Below are 19195 nucleotides of genomic sequence, written 5' to 3'. Positions count from 1 at the left end.
CACAGAAAAATCCCATATAGGAACCGATGGAGGGTGCGGATGGTTCATCCTTCTAGCTCCTCTAAGGAAACGGATGACCAGCTCATTTTTTCCCAGTGACTGGCCGTGCGATGGTTCGGCCTAACGCTGCAACCGCCGCCACATATACTTTGAGCGTGGATGGGGACCTGCCCTTATCCAATAGCTCTTTTAGGAACACGAGCAGCCACGAAACCCCATTTCCGTGGGTCCAGATTTTTGTCGGTGCACCATTAAGAAAACACATACCATTTGGACACATAGAGATTTCTATTGGTAAGAGCTCTGGCATGCACGATCGTGTTTATTACTCCTTCCGGTAGAGCAACGGATAGTCGGTGATCACCCACGGATGCAGCGACCAGCGCTCTGGGTGGAGATGCCAGATCGAGCCGCGAGCCTGAGAGAGGAGATCTGTTCTCACGGGAATGGGCCACGGGTTGTCTGTGACAACTGCGTAAGCTCCAGGAACCAAGTCTGATTCTCCCAACTCGGGGCTATGAGGAGTACCGAGTGGCGCGTTTCCCTTATTCTCTTTATTACCTGTGGTAACAGTGGGACAGGTGGGAAGGCGCAAAACGGGCGGCTGGGCCAGTCCTGGGCCAGCGCGCCCTCACTCTTCGAGAATCAGAAGAGTCAATCAGCAGCGACATGTATATAAAACATGCAGTATTAAAGTGAACTCGCACAATGGTTATATTGTAAAAATATAAGATATCATAATGATGTAGTTGGTTATATTTTTAGCTTTATTGCAAGTGTATGACATTTGGTATAAACAATGGTAATTAAGTGATTTTCCTAAAAATGAGAAAGAAAATACAGGGTATTAAACAGTATGAACAACAAATAAAGTCAGTATGTGAGGCTAAATAGATGTGTTTTAGTCTGAATAAGGTAAATATGTGCTTCCAATTTAGTTTCCACAAATCGCTTCACTCGATTGGGTTGTTCTCTTGTGTTTTGGGCAGCAAGTGCAGTAACTGTACCATCGGGCATATTTTGTTGTATTAAACACATACCGCCTTCATCAGGCTCCGCAAAATTCTTTACAAAGAACACAAAGAATGACCTTCTCAGCTGCCATAGTTGCAACTCTTGCGTCACCAGAACAGCCGTTTCTTAATATGCGTTCTTGTCTGTATTTGTGGACTTTTGAAACGTCGTCAGTCACTGCCCAAGTACTGTTCCAATTCAAAGTTCACATCTAGCCAATTCCAGTTCAAATCCCCGGATGTGTTCTTGATCCGCCCCGTTTACCGAGGATGCATCGAGAGGTGACTTGATAGCCAGGTATCCCAGAATGCATCTCGCACCAAAAAGCAAGCCTCAATAGCAGAGGAGAAATTCGTGTAATATCAAAATACTACTGTTATTGTGTCATGAAATTTTAAGAGTGTTTCAGGTGAGAAAGTGGTTGTTCAAATCTCAAATCTGTGGTTTATTTATAAAGACAGCGCCTATTTGACGTTTTCGGAGTCGTGACATCCAAGCCTTCAACAGTTTACTCCTTGGCCAGTGCTTCTGACATTTGCCGCTGAATCTGATGTCTCTAGTAGATAAACTTGACGTATAATTCGTCTTTTGTATAAGTCTATATAATGTATTGTATAATGTTTGAATTGTTTGCCTTATTTCTCATTGCAGATTCTATACCTTTTAGGCTAGATAATTGATCATTAAAACTGACATTTAACAAAAAGAGAAAGGGTTGTATAATTTTATTTTATAAACAAAAATAATATAAATATAAATATATATATAAATATATATATAGGCTAATAAGATTTTTTTTAAAGAAAAGAGGCAGAGTGGTGTAATCAGGGGTTAACGAGTTCGTTTGCCCATAAAATCTTTAGGATATTAGGTTAAACTTATTTGGCTTGCTGTCCACTGGAGAGGGGCTCGATAAAGAAGCTTCAACTCGAGCTCTGATATACCCCCCAGTGGCTTAATGTAAGACCTGTCAATTAGAGGGCAAGGTACCTAAGATAAAGGTGGAGTTTTGGGGAGGTGGAGGGATACTGGAACGGCTGATACTAGGGAGAGGTAAGCAGCTGCTTATATACTTTGGTTGTTGATTGAAAGATTGGGTGGGCTCGCTCCTCCCTAACTTACGTTTAGTAACTTCATTTAACGAGTTCGCCCATAAAATCTTTAGGATATTAGGTTAAACTTATTTGGCTTGCTGTCCACTGGAGAGGGGCTCGATGAAGCAGCTTCAACTCGAGCTCTGATATACCCCCCAAAAAATGTTAAAAATATATGGGACAGCAAGTTAGAATAACGTGATTTAAGAACTTATGAAATACAAGAAGATTAAGAGCTTAAAGGCATGATTACCCCCCCAAAAATGGAAATTTAAAACTTTATGGAGCATGGATGGAGGCTGCTGTGGCAGTGATGTTAAATGGGGCTTCTAGCTGGAACGCGTCTCCCTACTATGCCCACCATGTGAGGCTATGAGTGGAGCTCTGGCGGGAGCTGTGATTAAAAAGAAAGTGCCTGCGTTTGTTGTGGAGTGAGACGCAAGGGTTTAAGGAAAATTATTATTATTTTATTTATTTTTTTGAGAGAGGTACTTCTCACCGCTGTACTGCTGCGGCAGTGACTTTCAGAAATTACTCCTGCGGGAGTATCTTGGGACTGGAGGTTTGAGTACGAGGTTGGAGAACGCCCTGCCACATCCATGACATGCAGCCCCCATTGACTTAGAGAACATGGGGTCTCCGGATGTCACAAATGAGGAAGGAGGCCCTCGTCCCTAAAGGCAAACGGGCCACCAATATCTGAAGCGAAACTCCCTACGCAGCAAGAGGGGGCCTACATAAGAAAAGCAGAGCTACCATCCTTCTGACGCAGGGGCCTGATCACATAAAGACACAATGGCCCGTCGCGTTTGAGGGACGTACGATCCTTGGTACCTCCAGTCCTTTTTTCAGATAGGAGGGCCCACACTGCAATCCGAACGGGAGAGCCTCCATGGTTAAAATCATGAAGGATTACACAGCGATTCAGAAAGGGAGGGCCCCCGCGGCGCCCGAACGGAAAGCTCATACTGCGATTCGACCGGGAGAGCTCCCACTGCATTTCGAAGGAGAGAGCCCCCCCCCCCCCACATGTATAAATAGGGAGTTCACTCTGCGATCAAAAATGGGAGAGCCCACACAGCAAGTCGAACAGGAGAGCCTGAGATGCATCTGGACGGGGGAGCCCGCAGAGCGATTCAGATGGGAGACCCCACTCCAGGAGTGGTATGCCACGCACCTCTGAAAAGGGGGAGCTCCCACTGCATCCAGATGGAAACACGCCCTGCGGGGCTAGGCAAGCGGGAGAAGTGAATAGTAGGGAGAGGCGGTCCGGACTCAGAAGGATCCTAGAGCTTGTTGTGCTTGTTTAATGTTATGTAGATCTGAACGAACGTATGTTTCGAAAGCCTAGGACGACCATCGGCCTAGCATTTTTATTTGGTGATTGGAAAGGCCCCTTTGTGCTGCTGTGGTGGTTGCACCGATTCGGAAGGAATGTGAAGAAAACTGTTCAGTTGGGATGCCAGAGCTTTTGAGGATGGATTTGAGGTTTCTTTGAAACCAATGTCTGGAGGCCGGGAGTTTGTCATCATAGATGAAGAGAGGATTGAGAGAAGAGGTGATTTGGGATTTCCTCTGGTGGAGAAAAAAGTTTAAGGACTGGAATGGTTGGATAGGGGTTGGCAAATTGAAGTTAAAGATCGAATGGCCATGTTTCAATTGATCGGTTTTGCTTTGTTTGATGTTGAAACGTATGGTGTCGCAGTTTATTATTTGGAGGTCGGAGAACGTGGGATGGATGGATGGGTTGAAGTTTGAGTTGATGAGACTCTGAGACTCTGAGGAAACCAAAGAAAGCCAAATTGAACATGGCATTTAGGGTTCTTGTTTTGTTGGGAGGAAAAAGACCTGAGCGGAGAGTGGTTAGGCAGATGCTGAGAATGTCTATGGTTAAAGGTTGTCTAGAGTCTGGACGAGGGGGATTTAGGGTGACCACCCGTCCCGCGTAGCGCGTGCGCGCACAGCGTTTGAAGCCCAATTCATGCGTCCCGCAAATTGAGACCGTGTCACGCATAATCAATGCTTGCTGAAAAAAAAAAAAAAAAAAAATCGGTCAGTCTATATCCTCGAGACCCAGGCAGCCAAACCTAGTGCCTGAACACGTTCATGTTCATGAACTCGTTCATATTTTGGGTGAACTGAACGTATTGTTTTACTGCCTGTCCTGATGAACGTGGGAACTCGTTCACTCTGGTGTCTGTGAACGCACGCTCTCTCAGTTTAACTTCGTTCAATGGGGTGCCAGATTTCTATAGAGCCTTCCAGGTGAAAACCCGGCTAAAACTCACCGTAAACAGGGCTTAATATGTAGCGAAAAAACACCCAATCTGGCAACACAAGCCACCAGTGTCGCACCGCGGCCGCCGTCGACAAAGGCGTCGTATGATAATTTAAACGGATTTTATAACGAGGTCGGTGAAAATGGGAAAAATCTTACATTTCTGTGCAAACTTTGAACTGAACTAGTTCATTTTAAAATGTGTGAACTGAACTTTGAACTAGTTCATGTAGAAAGTGAACTTCCCCAAGACTGGTTGCCACTCCCACGTGACCTGCTGACTAGGTTGATGTCAACTTTTTCATTGGTGTCATGACAGCGCAGCTTCTCGTTCCCTGAACCTCTGGAGTTGTGAGTTTAGACTTTTTTTCGACTTTTTTTTAAAACTGTTCCTGTGGTGTTGAGCAACTATAATTCCCGTTAATCCTATAATTTTATATTTTTATTTATTTAAAGTGAATTAATTGTAATGAAAAATGAATAAAATTAAATAGCTAAAGTAAATCGTAAGTGGAAGTACATCTGTCAATTCATTTAATGTTCAAAATATTCATCTTTATTTAGAAAAAAAAATACACATTGGTTGGCCTATCATGAGCATATATCAGCAATTACACATGTTTAGGGAATAGGGCATTAATGTATGTAAGGTACAGTATGTGCTTATTTTTTTGAACAATTATTCATGTACAAACAGTAAGGCAATAGTAACAGTTCTAGATATGGGTAAACCACTATCAGAGTCTGCCCGTGGGGTGGGGGCACCGCCGCGCCAAGCAGTGTCCCACATTGTCCCTCAGAAACATACCCCTTGTCCCCCCTTGGGCTTATTAGCAGGTGGTCACCCTAGGGGGATTGTTTTTTTGTAAACCTTGAATGAGAAGAGAAATTTGGGGATTTGAAATGTTGGGGCACTGTTGGCCATGGAGTAGCTTAAAAAAGAAATGAATTCCGCAGAAGTAGACTTTGATTGATCCTGGTTTAATTGAAGTGGTTTGGTGAAGGTATGTGACAAAGGAGGATATTGATAGGAGAGAAAATTCTGGAAAAACCATGTTGTGAGCTCTGTGGAATTTTTTGAAAGAACCCCAAGCTGTCCAGTATGTTTGAAGCGTTCTGGGAAAAACGGCTTGTAGGATGGTATTCATGGATAGGGTATGGAGATGACTGAGGGGATGGTCTAAAGGAATATGAGTTCTGAATAAGGTGGAACTGGAGTTGGATTGGAGTCTGCTTCCGGAGCCAATGTTCTGAATTTCTGGAAAAGAAAATGAGACAAAGCATCAGCTATTTCGTTTTTGTGACCTGGAATATGTTCAACTTTGATGATGAATTGATGACAGGCAGAGATCCAAATGAGGCGCCTTAGAAAGGGCATGATTGTTGGTGCCTTGGAACGGTTTTTGTTGATACAGTGAACAGTGGTGGAATTATCACAGTAGAAGAGGATGTTTTTTGTTGACCATTCGGATCCCCAAAGAGAGGCTGCTACTACTATGGGATATAGCTCAAACGGGGCGGTCGAATCAGCGGTTTGAGGTGTATTAGTTAGCTCCGGAGGCCAGGTTGAGGCAAACCAACGTCCTCTGTAGAAACCTCCAAAACCTTTGGAGGGGGCAGCGTCAGTGAACAGTGTGATGTCGCAAGGTCGGGACAAAAAATCGTTGTAGAAGAAGGTAATCCCGTTCCATTGTTTGAGGAATGAGATCCATAATTTCAGGTCTGCTCTGCATGGTGGGCTTAGCGAAACCATGTCTTCTAAACCAGATGCTGAGGTAGTGAGAGTTAGCAGATGGGAAATGAAAGGCCGGCCTTGGGGAATTATGCGCATTGCGTAGTTTAGGTGGCCTAGGAGAGAAAGCAGATCACGTTTGCTGCAATGATTAGCTTCCAGCAAGTTTGATGCGATTGTGATTATGCGATCTATTTTTTATTTGGGGAGAGAAGCTTGGAATTTGACAGAATCTAGGAGGATTCCCAGAAATTCCAATGACGTAGAAGGGCCTTCGGGTTTTTTTCGAGAGAGAGGGGAACTCCTAGTTTGGAAAACACTGTTTGGATGATGGTTAAGTGTTTTGCTGGAGGGAAATTACTTGGTGATATGACGAGGAAGTCGTCAAGGAGATGGATGAGGTATGGGATTGCGTGATTGTTTTGTAGAATCCAGCAGAGTGCTTCTGAAAGCATGTCAAAAATTTTGGGACTGCTTTTACAGCCGAAAGTTAGCCGCACTGCGAAGTAGTATTTTTCTTGCCAACGAATGCCGAAAAGGTGCCAGAAATCTGGGTGAATTGGCATGACTTTAAAGGCAGATGTAATGTCGACCTTTGCTAGCCCTGCGTTTTTTATGAGAGAGATTGCTTGGTCTATGTCGTGGTAGTGCAGTGAAAATTCATCTAGAGAATTAGGCTATTGATACTAGGTTGGGAACTTCCATGGGGAGCTGAGAGATCAATGATAATTCGTTTTTTGCCTGAAAATTTTCTAGTGGCTACTCCGATAGGACTTATACGGAATAATTTGAATGGTGGAGAATCAAAAGGGCCGATCATGAATCCTGAATCTAGTTTTTTTGATTAGGGCATCCACTATATCGGGTTCGGCTGTTGCGGATTGAAGATTGTTGCAAATCAGGCTGGAATCGGGTATGCTTACCAAGCCGGGGTCAAACCCCTCTTTCAGGCCTGAAAGTAGAAACTGGGTGAAGTTTTTGTCTGGATGGTTGTGTAGTTCTCTAGCTAGTGAGGAAATAATGATTGGACTAGAGAGGTACTTTTGAAATTTTTTATTGAGGTTAGCAGAAGAGCGGCGCACGGGGCAAATGGAATGGGCGTGAGCTCCGCCACAGAAATTGCACAAGTGAAGGAAGCGGCATCGTTGTCTGTTGTAACCTGAGGAATTGAAGCTGTTGCACACTTGTCTACCTGAAACTGAGGTAAATATTTGACTGCGGTCATTCCTTGGTTGAGGGACGTAGGCTGTGGATTTTTCTTGGAAAGGAGCTGAATGGGTTGGAAGATCTGGGTTGGTTTGGGGACATTCTGAAGTAGAATGAATAATGGACCTGCAGATGGCGCAAGAAAGGCTCAGAATGCCTAGGAAGACTCTGTTGTAAAGCTCGAGGTCCAGAGCTCCCCAATAAGGACACTGGTTCCAGTGGGTGACACGGCCGGCGCATTTAGCTGAAAAAAGCTTATGATATGTATAAAAATGACTACCTCCAAAAGAGAGACTGAGCTCTGCTACAATAGAGAGGTAGTTGTTTAATTCCTTGCGTCTGGCTGGAAATGAAGTGCAAATTACTTCAGTATATCTAGCAAACGCGATGCAGAATTCTGCAAGTATGAGAACTCTTTTTGAAGGTTGTACAGAATTTTTAAGATTGATGGTTAATGGGCCGCAATCAAATGAGCAGTGGGATTCATTGAGGGGGACGGAAGTCAATAGAGAAGGAAGATCAATGTCTGCACCTGATAGAATTAAGGACCGGAGATGGGCTGAAACTGGAGGTGGTTCCATGGCCACTGCATTAGGAGGAGCTGGAAGATGGACTGCTGTGGAGAGTGAATGGGCTGGTAAGCGGATTGTACCTGGAGAGTAGGTGTTGGTGTTAGGAAAAGTAGATGAATGTTGATCGGAGGGTCCCATTACTGGCTGGTGTCCAAGATGGCTGGCATGGGCTGAAGTTAAAGGAATGGGAGGGTTTGTGGGAAAGAAAGGAGAAGAAATCCTTTGCGGAGGCAACCTCACGCTCGGATATGAACTGGAAAGAATATTAGGAAACGATTGGAAAATAGCTGGGGGAGGAAAGGAATGGGGTGAATTAGAATGGAAAGAAAGAGGAGGGGGTGGAGGGGGGATAGCTAGCGAAGGCAGCCTCACGCTAGAATCCGCTCTTTGGGTAGGTTGGTTTGGGGATGATAGAAATGTAACCGTGTGCGAGGGTGGCCTGGCACAAGGGTTATTATGAAGAGGATTAGAAAAAGCTGGAGAAGCAGATGGAAGTGCTGAGAAAAGTGTTTGAGAGTTTGCTTCTTGTCTGGGGAGTGGGGCTGACTGGATGAAGTTTGTTGGAGCTGGAGAAGAAGCGGAACTGTTTTTTGCGGCCGCTGTTTCTGGCCGGGTTGGAATTACCGGCGGACCCTGACGTGCGAGCCGCGGAGCTGCCGGTAGTCTTTGGATCTCCACGTTGAGTTTGTTTGGGATCAGGATGCCCGGTGCTGGAACTGATGAAGAGATCGTAAAGCTGCGCTTTTGAAGATCTGCGTGAGAAATGGATTCCGGAACTGGAAAGGACTTGACGTAGGCTGTTGACCGAACATTTCGAAATGGGTGGAATCGGTGTTTTAGCGGCTGTTGCGTGGAGAGATGAAATCTGAGAAGACGGACGAGGCACAGTTAAAACTGGCGGTCTTGAAGGTGGAGGAGAGCGTTGTCTTTTAGAACGTGGTTTGTATGAGCGCTGGATTTCTCGGCCAGAACGCTCTTGGAGATGATCCGTGATATCCGATCTTACACGGGGTGAGGCTGTCGGAGTCTCGGGAAGGCTCGTCACTTCGTCGTCTGACGGGAAGAGCTGTATTTTCGGGATGTCTGACATTATTCTATGAAGCAGTAATGCATACTGGAACGGCTGATACTAGGGAGAGGTAAGCGGCTGCTTATACTTTGGTTGTTGATTGAAAGATTGGATGGGCTCGCTCCTCCCTAACTTACGTTTAGTAACTTCGTTAAAGATCAGGGTTTGTTTTGTTTGTTTTATGGCTATTTACGTAACTAAATTAGATATACTAATGTCTAATCAAAACATCTACAAATGTATAAAACTAATCAGAGATCAGATATAACCCGCAAACACTTGTTCATAGGTTCTCAGTGACTCCTCATGTTAATGGGTTGACAGATCAGCACCCCCAGCAGTGAACCATTGAAGTGTTTCAAAACAATTATAACGTCTCGTTATAATTATAACAATTATAACGTCTATAGGCGTCGTTTACTGAAATCACTTGACTCTGGCAGTTTGACATACAGGGGTTGGACAATGAAACTGAAACACCTGGTTTTACAGCACAATAATTTGTTAGAATGGTAATGGCCTCATTTTGCATCCAAATACAGCACCAATTGACAGATAGAAGTCCTTCACAGTGACCAGAGGGATTATGCGCCGTTCCTCTTCCAGAACAGTGTCCAGGTCACTATATGATGCTGGTGGACTCGCTCCTCCAAAACACTTCAATAATATTCAGATCTGGTGACTGTACAGACCCTGGGAGATGTTCAACGTCACTTTCATCTTCATCGAACCCTTCTGTCTTGCTGTGTGTGTTGGTGCATGATCATGCTGATACACGGTTTGAGCATCAGGTGCTCATGATCCTCCAGAAGGGTTTGGTAGTCCTCGGCAGTGTCGTGTCCATCAAATACAATCAGGATTGTCATGATATTGGAGCTCAAACCGTCACTGATCCACCCGTGCTTCACTCTGAAGATTGGCCGCCAGGCATATAGAAGTGAAACCTCCAACTAGTGTTGTCAAAAAACTCGGTACTTCGGTACCAAGTCGGTACTAAAAAAAAAAAATGTTACGGTACCAGCTTTTAGGTACCGAGTACCAGGTTAATCCAGTTCTGTTAGACGCGATGTCTGAAACGTGCACAGTTGCGTCCTCTTTAACGCTGATATGGCTCTCTCTCTCTCTCTGAATCCACTTGTTGTCACGTTGCCACAAGAGGCCGATTACATGCAAATTCGCAATTTCAAATATAGGCGCGATTCAAGCGCACTCATAATAAAAACTCGTTGGCGTTGCATAGCAACGACAGACGCCGCGTGAGAGCAAGCGCTTTGGAAAGAATAAGCACGCGCAAAAATATAATTAAAAAACACGCGCGACATGTGAACGGCCTCTAAAGTGCTTTCGGGGTAGTTTTACGAGTACATGAGCACAGTAGTATCCACCCGACACCAGAGTACTACTGGTATTAGTATTGTCATTTAATGTCAGTGCCAGTACTAGGCGTATTCTTGCCTTTATAACTTGCCTTTTTAAAATTAAATATGAATGCAGTTTTAGATTAAATAAAAGGACAGTCAAGTCAAATAAAACATGTTTTATGGTAATGCTACAAAGATACCATTCATCAACATTACTTAGTTATCAACACATTGAGTGAACAATATATTTTTACAACATTAATTAATGTTTGAAAATGTTATTTATTACAAACACCTGATTGTTCATGTTTGTTCACTTCATTCATTGTGCATTAAATAAATAATGGATTAAAACTTTACAAACAACTTTAAAAATGTGTTAGTTGTTTATTTTAGGTCATTTTATCTAATCTTTTTCTAAAGTGTTTATAATACAAATGTACAGTTTCCATACTTGTAACCGTGATAAACACTTAAATATATGTAGATTTAAACTAAGCTTTGGTACCGAAACTGGTACCGAGAACCGTGAATTTTAACTGGTATTGGTACCGAATACTGAAATTTTGGTACCGTGACAACACTACCTCCAACATTGGCCAGTGTTTCAGTTTCATTGTCCAACCCCTGTATTTATGTTTTTTTTATACATATGCAGTGTTTCGATAATTTTATATGAGATATATGTCAAAATATGGATTATTTAATATATCCCATATAAATATAGATGTTTATGGAAATATATGGAAGCGTTCCAATTTCTACTAGGTTATATACAGTATGTTTTTACTTTAAAGGTGCCATCTGGAACTAAAAATCTAAAAATATTCCATATTCCATAACAGATGGGGGCAGTATACCTCCAGAAAATGTGTTGTGCCGCTGCCGCACGCACTCACGTCTTCAAACAACACAAACGAGCGCTGTTTTGCTCTCTTTCTCTGCATATTATTCAAATCATTTGACACGATAGTAAAAGGTCGGAAGACCGCAGTTTCACATGGAGCATTTGGAGATTTCTAGAGATCAGAGACTAAATGAACAACATCTCAACACTAAATGATGAAGACCGACTCATAGACGCCTGTCTCAAAAACAAGCTGTTGCATTTCGACGATATGGGAAAATAAAAGCCTGCAGGCTATTATTTTAAGTTTATGGTATTCGTTTTGTTCATATTACACTTTTATTGTTAGTTTGAATTAATTTGACTGACAGCATTCACTGCTGCCAGCTCTCATGAATTCACCGTGAGACACATGCAATTAACACTTAGCAAGCAGGTTAGTTAAGCTCTCAGATTCTGTCAATTTTATTATGCAATTCAAACAATAAATACCGTTTTGGCGCTTGTACGTTACACCACAGATCCCTAGCGCACGTGAACCGATCATCTCTACTAGCTAATGGTAAAAGAACACGAAAACTGTTGAAAGATACAGTATGCTACAACTTACCAAAATGTATTCCTCATGCATAATGTCAACCAATCATTTTTTGAACTCTTCCCTGAACTGAAATGTAGTAGTGGGCTGTATTTCCACACGACTGACATCAGGTTTAAGTACACACAAGCCGGCGCGAGCGCGACTCACTCGTGTAGTGCAGTTTGGCTGGTGGTAACGTTGCCCGGCCGCATACCGCCTCCCATGGCCGGAACTGGTATTACGACACCTGCCGGGCCGGGGCTAGTAATTTAGCATGCTAATTTAGGTTTATATCTCGGCAGCACTATAACTTGCCAGTTTTTTAATTACATCATTGCACTTATTTCTTCTCATTCTTTTGATGCGTGTAGCTCATTTTTTGGATATTTTTACCTCAATTATGACATATGCCACCTTTAAATGAGCATATATTACATATATTGATATTTAATATTTGTGCTTAAATTACATTTCCGTATGGTCGGCCTCTCTCTCTCTCTCTCTCTCTCTGTGAGTATGTGCGAGTGAGTGGGCGTAGCGAGTGTGAGCGAGCGTTTGGCTGCTGTGAGGTACGAGTGGTCTATACTTCTCTATCTTATTTATATATATTCTTTTTTTGGTTAGTTGTTGGTTTTTGTTTTTTGTAGATTTAAGTTGTGAAGTGGGGAAGTGAGTGTTGTGTCAGAAGGGGTGTCGGCTCCCACGTGTTAGGAGCATGGCTACCCCAGGCAGTGGTGAAAGTTTCATTTCTTTGACAAGGCGACATGGTGTAAAAATAGATTCAGGTGCTGGCGTGGAGGGATGCAGTTTAGCGGTGGGAGAAGCGGTCGGACATGAGAATATTGTATTAGCGTCCCGTATGAACAGCGCTGTTGTTGTATTTGTGAAAACAGTAGATTTGGCAAATAAGCTAGTACAAAGCGGCATAGTGATTAAGGGTGTTTTCAGTGCTTCCTTTGTCTACACCTTCTAAAAAGGTTACTTTATCGAATGTGCCACCATTTATCCCAAATGAAGTGTTGATCGGATTGCTTGCCCGTTATGGAAAAACAGTCTCACCTATAAAGATGATTCCGATTGGCACCAAGTCTCCTCTCTTAAAACATGTAGTGTCTTTTAGGAATTATGTTTATATGATCCTACAAGATAACGTTGAGGAACTGGATTTGTCCTTTAATTTTAGACACGAGGATTTTAATTACGTAATTTTTGCCACCACAAACAACATGAAGTGTTTCAATTGTGGCGAAATGTGGCATTTGATCCGTGCGTGTCCCGGTAGGCAGGATAAGAGAGAGAGAGAGAGAGAGAGAGAGAGAGAGAGAGAGAGAGAGAGAGAGAGAGAGAAAGAGAGAGAGAGAGAGAGAGAGAGAGAGAGAGAATTTTTAACCACATTTTATTACAAATAACCTAATACTAAGAGAGACCTTCACATGTTTTGGAAGATGGAAACATTGTAAATGCAGATCAGAATGTCGCTGCGATAGTCGCAAATGATGAGGTGCCTGGACCGAGTTCAGTGAAAATAGCGGCGCCGGCAACTGTCACAGCGACAGTGGATGTACAACGGGCGGATCGTTCTGAGGAGGATGAAGAAATGGTGGTTACTGTGGGTGAAGATAAGGAGGTGGAGAATAGAGACTGTGTGGTAGACACGGTAGGCAAACCTTCTGTTAATCTTGAAAGTGAGGTGGAGCTAAGTGACGATATATGATACTAGAAAAATAAGAATTGAATGCAATTCAAGTGTTAATTTGCAGATTATGTTTCTTAACCAAGTAAAATCCAGAATTTTAAATGATTTTCGGTTTTATAAGGCTATGGGGGATCTTATGTCTTTTGAATTGATTTGGTGTTACAAGGGGGCTCTGTGTGAAATAATTAATGAGAGTTTACAGTTTGCACATATTTTGGAATGAGTTTTATATTTGATATATTGAATGTGTATGTTTCTTTGTACTCTTGTAGGTAGGAATTGAATGTATTAGTATTAGGTTATTTGTAATAAAATGTGGTTAAAAATTCTCTCTCTCTCTCTCTCTCTCTCTCTCTCTCTCTCTCTCTCTCTCATGGCAGCAGTGTGAAGGGGAAATCCTCAAAATATCTTAGAAAACAATTCACATACATACCAAAATTCAAGCTCTGAACTGTATTTCCTATTTGTTTCCTTAGCTTTTTGCCATGTCTTTTGCATGGGCCTACCAAGAAATACCCAAGTACCAGCACCGAGACCCTCTGACCTCTAAGGTGCTGCTTTGTGAGCAGTGTCCACCTGGCACGGCCGTGGGACGCCACTGCAGGACAGATGGACCCACCATTTGTGTCCCCTGCCCAGAAAAACACTTTGCGGAACAGTGGCATTGGGGAGACAGCTGTCAACATTGTACAACTGTTTGCAAAGAAAGGCAGATAGTACAAAGGGAATGTAACAGCACTCATGACAGGCTCTGTGAGTGTATACCTGGGTATCACTTGGTCGTAGAATTTTGTGTCCATCACACAGCTTGCTTACCTGGCTCTGGAGTCGCTGTACAGGGTATGTACACTCTTTCTTTGTCAACAGTGTGCTAGAACAATATTTATGAATTCAAGACCATCGATGTTTGAACCAGTGTGTCTAAACAAGTAAATTAGCAATTTCACAGACTTGCCAGATGCAAGTTATGTATCAAGTTTCAAACATCTCAATCACCAAAATATTATTAAGAAAAAAGTTGCTACACAACTTTTAATTTAAATTAGCCAAGTGTCATTGCTTTTAAATGCCATTTTAAATATAATTATTAGGGAGCCTCAGAGATTTTCAGTAAAACTCCACACTCAGCCAGTTAACTGACGCTGAATTAAATCCATAATGCACCAATATTCCTTATTTTACCATTTTTAAACTAGTATCCTTTGTTTCAAACCGGTGTCAAGGTTAAGAAAGCACATTCATTATACATTAGCAGTCGGCCAGTACCTCACTTGGGTGAGGGTGCTATTTAATCATGTTGTTTGTTGTATCAGTGAGAAATTCACAGTGGCTGAATTCCAACAGAGTAAGTGGAAGTAATCACTTCCCTGTTAGCAATGAGAGTGAGAGTGACAGAGTTATTAAACAGAATAACACTGCTGGTTGTTTTCACATTGGCCACCCCATCCAGAGTCTAGACTGAGTCTAATGAGGATGATCTGTTCATTCTCAGAATTTATGTTCTATACCAGATGTTTTAATTGTGTCATTTATTTATGTCTCTTTTTAATTAGGTCAACATTATCCTGTAAGCAACCCCTTAGCCCTGTAAGCAACCCCTCACAACCCTAGCAAACAACACAAAATGTTAAAAGAAAAAAAGAACATAAATGTTATCTTACTCTATAGTTCTAATGTAGAAGGATTCAGTTAGATGACGTCTTGGGATGAGAATGTGTTGATGGATTCTAAACAGAGGCATAATAGATGCCCAAACTGTTGTTTGCCCCTAGACTACACATTTTATGTTGAACCTATTAGATTGAGCAATATCACACATTATTGCTACTCTGAAAAAAAGTACAAATTATTGTACATTTTGCTTATTGTCACATTTTTAATTTCTAATAAATAGAGTGAAACTAATATTCTATGTTTTGAAGTTCCATGCACAGTTAAAGAATGAGATCCAAAAGAAAAATCTAGTTCCTCAAAATTCCTTAGTTCGTTATTCACATAATTAAACTCCACTAATAGTTTCAGGGTGTTTTTTTCCATCTTAGTCATTTATATGTCTCATATCTCATTTACATGACTCATTTTTGACCTATACATGTGAGTAGCTGGTTTTGTCGTGTGTGACGTGAATGACATTTGTGATGAATCAATTAATGAATCCTAAACAATTGTTCATAAAACTCTCACTTCCTATACACCAGACTACATGGGTTTTTAGCTTTAATAAAATTTGATTCTTTTCTTATCTTTTCACAGTGGGTTTATCCATACAATTATACAATGTATAATTGTATGTATTATGTATCTTTACATAAAGAATGTTGTAGAAAAATGTGTGAGTTTAAGCACTGAAAAAGCTTTAGTCATGTTTAAAATAGTAACATTTCCATATTCCATACCATAATACATTCATATAATCACTATAATTACTTTCAATATAATATAATATAATATAATAATAATAATTGTATTGTATAATTGTATTACAATTATACAATGTATAATTGTATGTATTATGTATCTTTACATAAAGAATGTTGTAGAAAAATGTGTGAGTTAAAGCACTGAAAAAGCTTTAGTCATGTTTAAAATAGTAATATTTCCATATTCCATACCATAATACATTCATATAATCACTATAATTACTTTCAATATAATATAATATAATATAATAATAATAATTTATATATAAATATAATAAATAATAAACAAATAAATAAATATAATAATTTCAACAATGTAGTGGGTAGGATTGTTTATATAGAATGAATAAATATTCAGGTGAATGCCATGAATGTGCCTGCTTTGCATAGAAGTAGACCAGGTTTTTGCTATTCAAAGTATTCTGTATTCTAAAATTACATATTGCAATTGTGCATTGAGAGTGTATGTACATGTCCTGCAGGCACACCAGAGAGGAACACAGTGTGTGAGAAGTGTCCCCAAGGTTATTTTTCCAGCACATCTTCATCCACTGAGCCATGTATGCCCCACAGGGATTGCACTCAACTGGGCCTGAAGACTGTCAGACTTGGCACAACCACCCAGGACACACTGTGTGAATCCCAGAATAAAGAGTTCACCTTTGACTGCTCCCATCAGCACACAGAATGTCACACTGGTAAGTTTCATTAAACAATTCCAGCCCCTTGTTTTATCATTGAAAAATTAAAAAAATTGTTTGCTTTGAAGATCTTTTGTGCCAATTTTGGTAAATAATGGACACATTTTTGAACAGCTGTGCTGATTCCTGGTGCATCCCTTGGAACTGCCCTTGCTGTGCCCAGTGATAGTGTACTATGTATTGCTTACTGATTTCCGTTGGACCAGGGGAAGGGGTGTACAATCATCAGTCCAGGGGGTTGGGGCTGACTGTTATATGAAACTGCGTTGATAGGGTTGCCATAGAAATGCATACTGTAATTCCGAGTCTGAGGATGCAAACAGATCCATAGAACGTCACAAGTTCTCATCTCATGATTACGATAATAAGCTCATTGTTTTGGTTCAGGAGAAAGAGTTAAAGGTGGCTGCTGTTTGTTTGCAGTGTTCGGTGACTAGCAATGTGTCTACAACTCTACAAGCTGATGACATGTGATGTCTGCGCAAGCAGGGTGTGCGGAGGTATGCAAACTCATAGGTTGTCAGGCAGGTAGGACATCCTATCACAGCGTTTTAGAGCAAATGCAATGATTGGACAAACATTATTTGGTCCTAAGACTTCCGTAGAAGATATATATATATATACCAACAAATAACACTTTAATTATTAATTGCTATTTGGATGTAAAGGGACTTTCAACCTCTGTAGTAAAAAAAATATATATATATATGAAAATTTTTATGAAAACATTGCCTGCCATAGCTTTAAAAAACAGCAAACACAATATAAACAAGCAACATGATTTTTTTTTTTTTTTTTGGAGACTGATATCTAAATATATAATGAATAACTCGATGTTCAGCATCAACTACTGAGTCCAGGCGTTTGAAAACATTCGAAACACATGCTTGGAGAAAATATCACTCCTAATGTTAGTCAGAAAGATATGAAAAAGGGTGTCAGTTTCTCTAAATCAGACTTCTTGGTAATGTCACTACATGTGAGAGATTGTCATGTGAGAGTGGATTTATGTAGATGTAAAAGTGAAAATGTTTGCAACTCCGCACAATTGCGAGTGCTTTACAATCTGTTTGACAGAATTGTCTTTCAACATCAGTGAGAGCTCTACTAGCAATGATAAACATCTGTGGTTCTGAAAGAGAATTGCACTCAGACCTACAGGGCTGGCATCGACTGTGAGCTCAGTGTCTTCTGGAATCAAAGTATGCCATCACTGTGCTGCGATTGCTGCAATATGTATGAGATATGCGCTTTGGTGGCCATTAGGTCTTTGAAGGCGCTATATAAATGCAGTCCATTTACCATTTACCATTTCCTCGTGGCTTACACGCATGTGAAAATGAAATGCTTTTGTTTCATCTGATAAACAATAAAGTTTTTGAATCGTAACACAATTGTGCACATTATCCAAGCTGCAGGCTATCATCAGGGTTTCCCCACGATCAACTCTATCCCCTTTGTCAAGGAAAGTCTTCTGTGAGTACATATGCCCTTCATTTTCGCATGCTGGCGGCTTCTAGCGGCTGGAACGAAACAGCTTTATTTAAATCTTTTCGACATGGTCGCAATCCTAACATCTGTCAGCTGGTGGTTGTATAAGAGGAATCGAAAGTCTCTTTCAGAAAACTATTCAAGTATCTCAACGCTACCTGTGATGTCCTTGATACCGCTGTAAATGCTCTGTCGCTCCTCCAGCACCTGAGCCCATGCAGATGACTCCACTCATCTTTCTTCTTCAGAGTGACAGCATAGAATTCAGCAGCATCTCTACCTATACTGTAGGGGTGACAAACACCTCATCAGCTCCTGCCCTGTTCGACCACAACGCCGGTGGTAAGCTCCATTCAGATCCCTCCTAAGATATCCACCTTGAACCCGCACAACTGTTCATTTGTTAACCTCCTGTGTATGTGTCTCAGCACAAGCCCTCCTCGACTCCGGCTCGGTTGTGAACTTCCACTCAACTCCTACAAAATTTGAATGTCCGTAAACTGCAAAATCATTAAGATCTCCGAGTTCAAACCATCCAGGGTAGAGCGCTGGGCCGAAGTCGAATTTGATATATCACCCCCACACTGACACTCTGCATAGGCTGCCTGTACTCGGAGGACATCTCGTTCATGGTGCTGGAGGAGTCCACTGCTGAGCTCATCCTGGGACGCCCTTGGATGGTCCAACAACCAACCCACCATCGGCTGGAAATCCGTGGAGGTCCTTCACTGAGAAGACTTCGGTTAAGAAGATCCAGAAAATCTTCTTCATCTACTATGGGCAGATCCGAGTTATCCGTTTGCTCCACATCCATTGAGATTCCGGAAGTCCACCACTAGATGGAGATTCCTGCTGAGTACAGGGCATTCCAGGATGTGTTCAGCAAGCAGTTGGGGACTAAACTACCACCTCACCGGCCATGAGACTGCGCTATCGACTTGCTACCTGGAGCCACTCTGTCTTAAGGCCGCGTTTATCCTCTGTCCATGCCAGAGCAGAAGGCCATGGAGGAGTATGTGGAGGAAGCTCTTCAACAGGAGTTCATTCGACCATCTACGTCCCCTGCTGCTTCCAGCTTCTTTTTTGTCATTTGGGTAGGCCACTATGAGTAAAGAGTCATATGCCCTTTGGATT

At 41.7% G+C, this 19195-nt stretch overlaps 1 protein-coding gene across 6 annotated transcripts in view; it reads left to right on the top strand.

Annotated features, from left to right (window-relative positions):
- LOC120491255 (tumor necrosis factor receptor superfamily member 11B) overlaps positions 1 to 19195 on the top strand; it is a 306943-nt gene that overhangs the window by 130160 nt on the left and 157588 nt on the right. For 5 of the 6 annotated variants that reach the window (XM_089117469.1, XM_089117465.1, XM_089117467.1 and 2 more), the window contains exons 2-3: positions 13926 to 14289; positions 16352 to 16567. In XM_089117469.1, coding sequence (XP_088973595.1) covers positions 13926 to 14289; positions 16352 to 16567 — 580 coding nt within the window. Of the gene's footprint in view, positions 1 to 13103; positions 13411 to 13925; positions 14290 to 16351; positions 16568 to 19195 lie in introns of those variants that run through there. The other variant, XM_089117466.1, reaches the window with a different exon arrangement.

This window comes from Pimephales promelas, chromosome 12 (genome assembly GCF_988280905.1).
Source record: "Pimephales promelas chromosome 12, fPimPro1.hap1.1, whole genome shotgun sequence".
NCBI classification, from domain to species: Eukaryota; Metazoa; Chordata; class Actinopteri; order Cypriniformes; family Leuciscidae; genus Pimephales; species Pimephales promelas.
This window is presented reverse-complemented; position numbering and strand designations above follow the sequence as displayed.